Source organism: Larimichthys crocea, chromosome III (assembly GCF_000972845.2).
Source record: "Larimichthys crocea isolate SSNF chromosome III, L_crocea_2.0, whole genome shotgun sequence".
NCBI classification, from domain to species: Eukaryota; Metazoa; Chordata; class Actinopteri; family Sciaenidae; genus Larimichthys; species Larimichthys crocea.
Genome location: NC_040013.1, coordinates 38,253,272 through 38,265,783, shown reverse-complemented (window position 1 = coordinate 38,265,783; position 12,512 = coordinate 38,253,272). Strand labels below are relative to the sequence as shown.

Sequence of the window (12,512 nt, the reverse complement as noted above, 5' to 3'; positions counted from 1 at the left end):
CATTTCAAGTGTGTGCACGTGTGTCTCTTTTTTTCAGGATATTCCCAAACCTCCTTGAGGCATGAACCACCAGCCTTTTGCCCCTATCAGCCCCCAGGCCTGTCAGCCCTAACAGCATGGTAATTAAGTGGGAGCAACTTGTCAAAAAGCTGCACTGCTACACATTTCTTATTGGATTACAAGGTGCTGGGAAGGTATGCAGGAACCGGCCAGTGTTCCTCTCCCTGCTGCTGGTAGAGACTGAGAGAAACAACACGGGTGAAAATGAATAGGGATCCTACCCTTTCCTTCACGCCCGTTGATCACCAATGCAAAATATAGCATGTGCCTTTTATTTCTAGAGTCAAAAGAACCCACTGTGTGATTTTTCTCTGAATGTGTGTTTGAGTTTGTGGTGCTTAATAGATTCTTAATGTGCAAAGGATTGTAGCGTATCAGATTGGCTGGGAGTTACTGGCGTGACAACAGCAACAGTGGAATGGATGGCTTGCTTCAACACCTGGAGAAGGGTTCATAGATGTATGTGTGTGTGTGTGTGTGTGTGTAGTTGTGTGGGAGAGTGTTACAGGTTGAGACGACTCGGGTGGTGATAAAGCAATAAACCAACCACACAGTCATTGGCAGGGCAGCCAAATGCTATATGGGCAAGAGGGCAGAAGAAGAATGGAGCTCTTGTATCATAGCAGGGGAAGTCCGCACTACATATCTTCATCTGATCACACCGTTTTATTTTCAGTTTGTTGAACTGTTCCAAGAAACAGATCCAAATGATTGATTATTGATCTATTTTCTCAGCTGATAGGTGTTTCAATACAAATATTAACCATGCTAACAGCTCTGAGACTAAACTTATCTGTACTGCAGCGCATTGAGCTAAATGCTAATGTCTGGATGCTAACAATGATAACATACTGATGGTTTATTGTAGCGTGTCATGCTTTGGTAATTAGCACTACAAAACAACTGAGGCTGATGAGACATAGCTTTTGTAAGCATGTAGCAAGTAATCAAGTTTTTTTATTTTATTTATTTCTCTGGTAAATGTAAATGTCTGAACCACATTTCATTAATATCCATCTAATAGTTTGTGAGATGTTTTATTCAAAAACACTCAGATCAACCACATGGTAGTACAAGAGGAAACCACAGGTGATCACCAAACTTAGGATTCATCATCTTAGGGCCGTGAATGTTTGTAGTCCATTAAGTGACATTGCCATCCCTAAAGCCAGACTGTTAACATACATCTAAATAAAAGTAAAAAGAGAAAACTAATATAGTAGAAATAGACTGATATCAACCCTTATGTGAGTCAACCACATTACAAAGTCTTAGGTCAAACAAATGATTCTTCATTATGATGACAGATTTGTATTTGTATAAAACATTCCTAGTTAATGGCAGCTTACTAATCTCCACTGTGAGTGTGTGACTTTACTGTTCACATGCCACCATAATAGGATAACAAGATAGAATAGATTAAAACACAACTATTTTCCACCAGTGTTGGGTTATGTTGCACACTATTGTCTAAAATATCATTTTACATTACAAATAATAATCTAAACTTAAAGGTCCTTACTTTGTTGATGGCAATGATGGCACCATATAAAACTATCCATATACTTCTGGTCTTTCAGTGTCAAAAACAATCTAGAGCCCAGTAGCATGGATTACCAAATGGTTAGATGAAAAGTAATAAAAATGTTATTAGAGGATTTTTATTGAACAAATGTATAATTTATGTTCTTCTCTTATGTCTAATGTCATGTTTAAATGTATGACTAATTACTAACTCTTATGTTTGTATTCTGCTGTTATAACATAATTTTGATTTAGAATTTATATACATTTTCTATAAATTTGTAGGAAATGGGATAGAATACACCTTAAATGCAGTCGAGTGTAGTATTTGTGACATTAAGCACAACACAACCACATTAGTCTGTGTAAGCAACAAACTGAGCCTTGAAACAAGAGCCACAAAAGACAGAATTCCCAGACCGTTTGTGTGTCTGTGTGTGTGTGTGTGCATGTGTGTGTGCATGTGTGTGTTTTTCTTTTCCCAACATCACAGCATGAAGGAAAGTCACTGAAGTCGAATGACAAACGACACCTGCGTACCCCAAACAAAATGCTACTGTGTGAACTACAACTGCTGATAGGAGGTTGGTGGAGGTCGGGGGAGGTGGTGAGTCAACAAACCCAGTTCACTCTGCTGACATGTTAAATCTCACACTTTGGGAATAAGACTGTAAGGACTTCAGCAGATACTTATCAGTGGCGGTTAGTGCAGACAAACACTGTCACCTTCTGCTCAGGAGCCAACTGCTGTCAGAACAGCCGTGCATGAACACACACACACATTGTTAAGTCATAGACAAAACAATATCTTCTTTGTGCTCTTGTTATATCTCGAGATGTGTTACTCGAGGGCTGTAAATGTTTAAAATGGGTTGGGGAAGATATTATAATTTCCATCTTGTTGACAAAAAGGTGTGGCATTTGTCACCCTTTACCGTCCTTTACTCACTGAGTAAAATATCTAAATACATCCCCCACCACTAGTGACAGTTTGCATTTCTTATAACCCCTTTGAATACCTTTAAGATAAAAAACAAACAAAAAAATAATAAAAATAACATCAAATTCCTTACGTTCTGACAGTATCATAGCTTTTTGTACTATATTCAAACCCAGCATTCCATGTTTTATGGATGCACCTTTTCATCAAATTGAAACATTCATCTCCATCATTCCATCTCTCCGAAGTTCAGCCTGACATATTTGGTATTTTTGACCAATGTTTGGCTGCACAGCATGAGTTTGTATTGACTTTCCCACCACTGGGTCAGAGAGGTTCAGGAGACATTGTTCGTGTACTAATATTCTGTTTACATAGCAAGTTAAACCTGACAGTTGAAGGATGTCAAAGTGTCATGTTTGGGCATTACGGTGACATAGTGGTCTACTGTATGAACTGTCAGTACTTTGCGTGTAACCTTTTAGCATACTGTTGCATGTAATGTTCCTGGTTTGAATCCATCCTGTGACCTTTGTTGTATGTCTTCTTTCTCAAACTGAGGAAGACAACTTTCATGTCTTTCTCCATTATGCCATCAAATACCCAAATATTTTTTAAAAGGTGTCAGTGTAAGAGTAGTTAAAGCTAAATAAATAGAAGAATGTAAACCCAAGACAGGAGTCATAAATCGGACTTCATGAGAATCTTAAATGTTACTTTTTTTATCCAGGGCTTTCAACATCATCTGACAGTCTTCATCAGTAGATTGGGTTTATTTAGTTGTGAGATGAATGAGATATTACTGACTTTTCTCTATAATGTCTTGTCTGATATTAAACCAACTATGATTGTTCATGTTCTTTCATCTCTCTCTTTCTCTCTCTCTCTCTCTCACACTCACACACACTATACAGGCTACTTAAAATGATGTCAGCTCTCTCCATTGACACAAAATGTCATCATCAGGCCAAATCCAATTACACCAGGAACAACAGAAATCTTTGAAACAGTCACACATCCACAATCTCCTCCTTGACATGAGATTTCTCAGTGGGCTTAAGATTGAAGAAAAAAAAAAGTTAAGTGACAAGAAAATAGAGCTTTTTGTCAAAGAGTCGAGTGGTTCAGCTGCATTCATGCTGATGAAATGTGAGCCTTTGTGCCAGAAAGAAGAGATTAGTGAGTTTTTTTGTTGTTTTTTTTTACCTCTCGTCTTGTTCATTATTGCACGGATCAGTGTTCTGCAGCTCATGTGAAACCCATGTTTGGAGCTGTCTTTCAGCGTGGGCACACACACACTCACACACACACACACACACACACACACACACACACACGCAAACATACACTGAGAGCCCGTAACTGGAAAGGAATGAGTGGAGAAATGCATCTTGAACGGATGAGATGATGCTGCTCATAGATTTATGAGGCTGGTATCATGTTTCAGCCTCTGGAGATCACAGTTAGACTACATACACTCTGTCACATCCACACTTCATTTATGTGTTTTGCTTGTGTGATTTGTGTTTATGCAAATCACCAACATCATAAAAAAATAATAATATGACTCTTAGTGAGTTTATAGCTTTATGATCTTTTGTTACAGGAAGTTGAATATTTGTTGGTAAATTTAACATATTTTTTATCTGTTACTACCAACATATTGTGGCATAATTTAATCTAAAATTAATTAACTGACAGAATCTAAAATAAAATCAAAGTCTGTACAATTTGTTTTTAGACCATTTTGAAATGTTACGTATGTTATGTAATGTGAAAATGTTACATAAAAATATAAATGTGAGGCACTAATGTCTGAAGGACAGCAAATATGGAAAGTCAACAATAAACATTTGAACCTGCATTTTGTATTCTAAATTTCACATTTCTATAAATTATGTCTAACCCTAACCCGCTTTTTTTTATGATTAACAGGACCTTATCATGTCTGCTTTTAAGTATTTTGTATTTTTCAGACACTGCAAACTCATCAATCTGCACCTATTTTGTAAATCTTAATTTTCAGAAAATGTGTTAAAATTCAAGATTTCAAAATAAGATCCTGTCTACAAATGACACTTTTAAAAATCTTTTTACTTTTTCTTTTTTTACAAAACTTACAGAACTTGTAGTCTTTTCTGAAATAGCTTTTCTGATTACTCTTATATGGTGTGAACTATTTTGGTATGAATGTATTAGTGGGTACAGACTAACTTCTGACCTAAACAAAAACCTGTTCACAGTTAAACGTGTCATAACTTTGAGCATAAAATGAAATACAAGACTTTTTATGGAAAGAGTTCAGTCTTATAAAGTTTATTGACATGAGGAAAACATCGGGATAATGTTTAAATACTCTACACAATAAAGTTATTAAACATGCACATGTAAAATATAATATACTGTACATAAATATTACAATGAGAAAAAGAAATAATTTCTAGCTGGTCTTATTTCTGATGCAGTGCCTGTGTGTTTAAGATTTTGTTTGACCCCAAAACCAAAACTCGAGATGCCGTCTAACTGAGACAAACCTGACATTTATAGTGCAAGAAAACACACTTGGAAATTAATGGAATGCTCGACTCATAGCAGGTGTGGGTCTCTTCAGTATGGCTTCCACAGAGAAAGACAAAGACTCACTGGACGACATCTTGGTCCCCACGGGCTTGGACAGAAAGTCTTTGGCGTACCTGTCAGTGATTTTAACGGCCTGGATGTCCTTTGCGGAGCCCTCCCTAAACTTGCGTGCGGCCTCCTCTAAGAGCTCTTTGCAGTATGGAGCCCTGAGCTCCGGAACGACCATGCCGCTGTTTTTTTCGCTCAGCGAGTGCTGGATGAGTGAGTGAAAGGAGTTGAGTTTCATGGAAAGCTTAGCGCTGTCCTTGCTCAGCTTGTTCAGGACTTGGCTGGAGTTTTGGGAATGAGTATTGTTGGGAAAGGATTGTCCAAAGCTCCTCTTAGGTGGAGAGAAGGCTGAGCACTCCCTCTGCCCTCCCTGGGTGACACTAGAGGGCTTGGGATCAGCCCGTTGAGGGTCTGATGAGTCCTGCAGCGCAGCTACTCGGGATCCTTCCAGTTTAGCAGCAAGAGCAGCCGCAGCCTCCTGCTCTGGTGGCTGGCTCTCGGCAGGCATCACCTTGGGCTCCCACACAGCACCTGGCTTCATGTTCTGCACCGCTGTGGCATTGAACAGGCACTGCTGGTAGAGCAGGGCGTCACCAAGGTTGGCTGCACTGCGGGGCCACATCATGAAGCCACTTCGTGATGGTTGCAGGGGGTAGTGGCGGTAGGTGGTGGCCACGCTGACGTTGGAGGAGATAAGCTCGACATTGGCTGAGCCGGCAGGGTACTGCATGGACAGATCCAGGCAGTTAGGGCTGAGGAAGTTGCATAGCTCCTTGGGCTGCGGCTCAACCTGAGCCGCCGGCGAGTAGGCCGTCTTGTAATTGTATTCTGCGGCATGGTGCACCATGTTGTTTGGGAAGAGGAGTGAAGCTGTGGCTGCCTGGCTGTTCTCCAGCATCTCTCGTTCTTTATACTCCCGCTCCAGCATGATGGTTTCCAGCTCCTTGTCGGCAAAGGCCCTTCTTTTCCTCATGCGATCGCTCAGTGGTGGGGGCAGGGATGGGTTGGCCGCCAGGAATGGATCAGACTGTACCGGACGGTATCCTGTCATGAAAAAAAAAAAACATTTAATTCAACTATGTTTATGACAGTCAATGTGTTCTCGATTATAGCTGATATCAAACATTCATGTAGAAATGTTTCCAACAATGGCAAACATGCAAAACTGCAACAAACATAAATATAAATCATGCTTAATAATTCAATCATCCTTGAATGTTGTGAAAGTGCTGGAAATGTTAGTAAGAGAACTTATTGCTTGCCAAAAAAAGTTTAGCAAGTCACTGCTTACAGACTTTCACAGTCCTTAACACTGTTTTGGTGTTGTTAATGTTGCTACAGGAGAACGATTTTATCAGAGTTAAACAGAGACAGAGAATGAGCCAAGAGAAACAGAAAGAGATCATAGACAAGTAATTCAAAGAAATAAAACATGTCTCTTTTCATCCGATCTGCTGCCTTGTTACCTTCGAGGATGCTTTTGGCGAGCATGGTAGACGGTCGAATATGTCGCTGATATATCGTCCTTCGCTCTGCTGGAATCTGTTTCCCAGGTATTCCTTTCTTATCCTGATGAATGGAGAAAACAAAAAGTGAGTAAGGACAGGCTTTCTTGATCCTTTAAAAGTGCCTGCTTTGTCACAGCTTAAGTCACATGTGTTTGGATTATGAACTCAAACGTCTTAATAATAATCTACATAAAATACAGGCCATGATGCCGTTCTCTGTTTTTCTTAGTAATAAAAACAGTTTTTAATTTTGTTTAAGCTGTATCACTATTTTTGCAGTCCAACATAAAATATAGGCCTACCAATTACCTTATTATAGGAAAAGATAAATAATATACATATAGAATACATATAGTGATTTTAAAAACATTAACTTTAAATACTTAATATAATATAATATTTTCACGAGAATGTTACAAGCCAAGAAAGAAACACACTGAACAAATGACTGCACACACACACACATGCACATTCAAACAGAGAAATGTCCATCTGGTACCATCCTTAAAATACCACCGTTGTCATGGTTCATTATTTTACTGCAGACATTCTCAATTATTTGGATATCATGGCCAAAAACACAGATATTACGGCCGCACTCCCTGAATGGGTACCGTTCTATTTTGAGGAGATCGTTACAGAGGGATGGAAACTATATCTCTATATATATAACTGTCTGTGATGGGGAAAGAGTGAGACGGGAGAGAAACTATGATCAAAACATTTCTTTTTACACTCTCTAACTAAACTAGTAATCTATTAAGAAATGTATAAGTACACATGACACACGACAAACCTGGACCTTAATCTGAGTAATTACATGCCCAGACAACACTGCATCTCAAATCCTTTTTTTTAAAAGTAGCTATCGTTCGACTTTGAAAAAAAAAAATCACAGGGACTTGTGGGTGAACGAAGAGAAGAAAATTATCATGAATTTGTTTGAATAGTTCATGTGCATTCAACTCATAACTGATATCACTGGCACATACAGGCACTACTAGTATCTACTCATGCTCTTTGATTGCTTCACCTGGAATATTTACTAAATACACCGGTTTAACAAAACAAAATTTACCAGAAAAATGTGTTCCCCTTTTGATTGTACTCTGGATGTTGCAAGTAGATGTAGCTCAAATAAATTAAAAAGAGTTTGACTGAAATATGAAGCCATTGCTAACATGTCATTTATAAAGATTACTTAAATGAATGATTATTTCTCATTAAAGATATGGGGTGAAAGGGTGACCTTTAATTAACACTTTCACCATAATTCAAATGCCACAGGTGATTGTAAGGCGAGGAAATCAGAGGAACTACCACACTCCAAGTGGAAATGTCATCACCTGGCTATATACAATCTAGAACTAATAATAATGACTTGATGATTTATTGCGATGCCACTGGTGATCCAGTGTGTATAGGAAACAATGACTGAGCCATGAGGGTGCATGAAGTAAACAAAGGAGATTCATGAAAAGCAAAATCAGCATCTCCTGGATATTCCTGCAGCAAAAATAAATGCTGCTTTCAAGGACAGCTGTGGTGGATTAGATGTTTTATGTTATTGTTATGTGTGTGTTGTATGTAATCAGTACTGTTGCTAAGATGTTTTATGTTATTGTTATATTGTGTGTTTTTTTTTAGCATATAATCAGTACTGTTGCTAAATAAAATCACTTTAACATACATCATTTGAAGGCCTCTTGGGCCTGGACACACTGGCACACACACACACACACACACACACACACACACACTTCTTACCTCCGTGGCTTGTTGCCTTCTCAGGGCCACCTGCGCCGCCATCACCCGCTGTCTCTCCACCACCAGCAGGCAGTTGGCGCATTGGCAGTCCCTCCAGCGGCAGAAGCGCTTGTGTCCCTTCAGACAGGACACCACTCCGTGGTTGCGACACCGAGCGCACTTCGGTGTCCGGCTCAGCTTCCTCTGGTCCCCCGTACACAGGCCGCTGGAGCCCGGCTTGTCGTCACTTCTACTGCCGTCTCCGTCGTCCTCAGAGGCCGTGGGGCCGAGCGGAGCCGAGCCGGGGCGGCTGGAGGAGTCCGCCAAGTCATCGCTCTCCGTCTCCAGGCCCTCCACGTCGATTTCAAACTCGCAACCGGCGTTGTCTGACATGTCTGCCCGAATCCTCCGCCGGCTGTCTTTACACCCAGTTTATGTCTGGAGAAATAAAGATTTAGACGTGTGAATGTGACCGGCACTTAAATGAAATAATCACTCAGCATCACCTCCAGCAGGCCTATCTACTTCAGAGGAAGTCAGGACGAACAGGCTTAGTAATCATTATTTTAATATGATGTAAATTCACTTTTAAAGCTTTAGCTTAAATTGACTTAGATTGTTTTACCTCTGAGCAAAACCGAAATTATCATCAGTCTTCACATAAAATCCATACACAAAGAAAACCCACAAATAAAAATAAATAGCTTGTTTTTTATGAATTAATAAAGACATAAATATAAAACGTATTATTTTAAATAAATACATATATAAAAAAAATAAGAGGAGGATAAATCTTTTTGAAAGTCCACAGCAGAAAAAGTTTTACTCAGATGGTTCATCATTTTACTCTACAGATATATATCTATACTATTGATATGAACTGATTCCTGCAACGTATTTAAGATTATTGAAGACAGGTTATTTAACTTAATTGTCCTACAAATCTTAGAAAATATTAATAAGCACATATGAATATCTATTATTGGCAACCTAAATGAATCACACCAATAGACCATTATTATGATTTATGACATCAGCCCATTAATAGTCTCCCCACACTCCGGTCATCGCTGCTCTCGGAGCCCAAAAACAGTCGTCTTTATTCGGACTGAGTTGTTTGTTTATTTGGTTACTTCATGCAGTTGATATGGTCAAACTTCACAGAGTTTGGTAGCACACATCTTTATAAAATATTATTCTTAGACTTCGCTAACTGACCTGTAAATTAAGAAAAGTGTTTGAGAGAGCTCACCTCCACAAGTTGTCCAAGTTTCACAGCAGTGTGCCTGAACGTCGAATCCCACGGAGACAAACACGCAGTCCACGCTCTTGATAGACTTGTAATGAGCTGTTAATTGAGTGGATGAATGAGCGTCACACTGAACACATCCAAGTTTCCTCTGAGGCACACACACCGAGCACCACTCCTATGAACCGCTTCAGTCCGCGCTCCCTACCCTCTGATTGGCTGCTTCTAAACAAGTACCTACCAATAGGATCACGATCTGTTATCCTGGCGGTGGGAGTTCTCCTAGTAACGGTTAACAGTAATTTGATTACCTTTCCTTAGCAACCAGGTAATTTATTCAGAAATAAAGTCAGGTTCGAGTTTTAAAAAAAAAATACAAAATACATTTACTTATTTTAATTTATTACAACCCACAATAGGCTCATGTTTTATCTAATGCCCGAACTAATTATTTAAAAACAAAGCAAACTTGTTTAACTGACTGTTTCCTGCGTCCTCAATGGTTTCTTTGTCTTTTTGATGGTTGAAATTTACATAATGGACGTCACACCCTTTTTAGTTTACAAGCAGACGTTTTATTTCCCACAATTATTACCTTTAAACGTTTGTGTGTGTGTGTGTGTGTGTGTGTGTGTGTGTGTGTGTGTGTGTGTGTGTGTGTGTGTGTGTGTGTGTGTGTGAAATAGGTTAGGTTGTTTGATTCATTCTAGCAGGCAGTTTAGAAACTATAAATTATTAATCAGCAATGAGAAGAGCCAAAGACATTTGACCCAATTAGGGGTGACAAACTGCCTGATAAGGTTATGTTAAAAGAAATGTTATTTTAAAATAGCGTACAATGCCAAATGTCCAAAGCAAGGCATTCATTCCTTAAAATGTATAGGCTAAAGGCACATGAATATGGCAGGTGACACAATTTAAGATAAACACACAGGTCAGTTTAAATACCCCAACATAATTATTTTAAATTAATTAGTCACATTAGATTTAAAACGTGAAAATATACAAATCATTCTTATAGATGCACCAAACTAAAAGTCCCTTGAAAAATATTAAGGCATTAGTCAGACCAGAAATGGCAGAAATGTGCTATATATCTGAGGGCCACAATTTGAGTATTACAGTAATGCCAGGCGGTTTACATGTATCCTGTGTAAAGTGTTGGATCTCTGTCAGTAGGTATTTACACAGACCACAGTTTAAACTGAACTGCGATAGAATACAGGTAATAAATGTGTCCTGCAGGTTGTTACAGTCTGTCCTTCTCCCAGAAGTTACTGAGGATGATTACAATGTTTTCACAACAATCACACCTGACCAAAAAAAACACTATGTCAGCATGTAGAGTCATATACACAACAACAGCCCAGTAAAAAAAAAAAAAAAAAAAACCCAAAAAAAAAAAAAAAAAAAAAAAACTCCAAAATATAGGCCTACCTACAGCCTTTAACCTTTAACGGAGCCTACATCTTGTTTTATCAATAAATCCAAGTTTTCCTTTCTTAACCCCTAAAAATCAAATCCTAAAAATCCTTCACTTATTTTACCCCCTTACAATTTTAAGAGAATATTAATCTTAAATGCATATCACTTCATATGTTAATCCTTAATGCACAAAATACTAAACCCAATTAAAAAAAATAATAATAATGTCAGGCTAAAGATTTTCAAGTGAGAACATTTTCATCAAACAGAATAAAAGCACAAGAAAACATTTTTCTAAATGAACCTACTTATAATTAACTTTATCTTCTTTTTCATTATTATTCTTTTTTTTTATATAACAGATGGATTCCTGGGTGTGACCAATGAGTTCTGAATTTAAAAGAGGAATGTCGACAGCTTTCTATGCATGGCTTTTTGTTTGCTGCTTGTTGACTGAAAGCCCGACTCAAAAAAAGAAAAAAGAGACATGGTAGCATTTACTCAGTGCCAATTGACTTCCATGGGAACTGACAACAGGACAATACAGACATCCACATAGTCCACTGTAGCGTGAAAATAGCCTGTTGACTTTAACCTTTTGTCCGTTTATCTACTTGCAAAGTGAAATTAATCAACAAAGCAAAGGTAAAAGGAGAATGAATTGTATATTTCATTCAGAATGAGGGTAGGGTAGTTACCTCTTTTGTCCTGCATCAATCCGGCCTGACTTGAAATTAGTTTTGGACCTTTAAAAAAAAATAATAATCAGAATCCAATAACAATGAATAACAGTCTGTGAGCATTATATAAAAATTTAAAGATATACATACTATTTCAACTTCTTCTGGTATTCTATAATTGAATAACTTTTATTTTCTAAATTTCAGAGCTTGTATTTTATTTTTCATATCAAAGAAAAATAATTTTGACATTTTTATATCAATCTAGATCAATATTTGGTATCCTGATCAATATTTCTTAGTTTATGGTTGTTTCTTTCTATTTATGGTATTTTCAGGCTACAAAAATACTGTATCTCTTTTAAATGTCATAATGTTCTTCATCACGAGTTTTCTTACTTTTATGGTAACTCTATGATGAGAATAAAGGGCTTAGTACAACAATGTGTTTATTGTTTTTGTGTTGTAGTTTTTGTTTGTTTTGGGTTTTTTTTATCTCGAATTGTGGCAACATTAATTTCAATTGTAATTCCTATTATACACCCTTTTATTAATCTTATGAATTATTTTAGCTCTAGAGTTCAAGAAAACAGATTTTCTGACTTTAATTAAATGCAGAAACACATGACTTTTGTTTTAATCATCCCTCCGTGTTATTTTTTTTTCCTTTACTTTTTCCTCCAGACAAGGACAGTGTCTTTTAACGGTTCCTCCATGTGTTGGAGGTGAAGACGTCAGGCATGCAGGTGCAG

At 37.9% G+C, this 12,512-nt stretch overlaps 1 protein-coding gene across 1 annotated transcript; it reads right to left on the bottom strand.

The window, feature by feature from the left end:
- Positions 1–4,829: 4,829 nt before the first annotated feature.
- dmrt2a (doublesex and mab-3 related transcription factor 2a) lies at positions 4,830–9,973 on the bottom strand. The gene is made up of 4 exons (XM_010736569.3): positions 9,659–9,973; positions 8,428–8,844; positions 6,619–6,721; positions 4,830–6,196 (listed from the first exon to the last, which is right to left on the bottom strand). Exons 2-4 carry the CDS (start codon positions 8,797–8,799, stop codon positions 5,094–5,096), a joined length of 1,578 nt encoding a protein of 525 aa, XP_010734871.2. The 5' UTR covers positions 8,800–8,844; positions 9,659–9,973; the 3' UTR covers positions 4,830–5,093.
- Between the last annotated feature and the right edge of the window lie 2,539 nt (positions 9,974–12,512).

What these genes read in the sequence shown, in the direction of transcription:
- dmrt2a (XM_010736569.3), bottom strand. Translation starts at nt 8,799, where the DNA reads ATGTCAGACAACGCCGGTTGCGAGTTTGAAATCGACGTGGAGGGCCTG. An exon ending in GAAGGCAACAAGCCACGGAG is followed by an intron (nt 6,722 to 8,427) that starts GTAAGAAGTGTG and finishes TCCATTCATCAG; the next exon opens with GATAAGAAAGGAATACCTGG. An exon ending in CGCCAAAAGCATCCTCGAAG is followed by an intron (nt 6,197 to 6,618) that starts GTAACAAGGCAG and finishes TTTTCATGACAG; the next exon opens with GATACCGTCCGGTACAGTCT.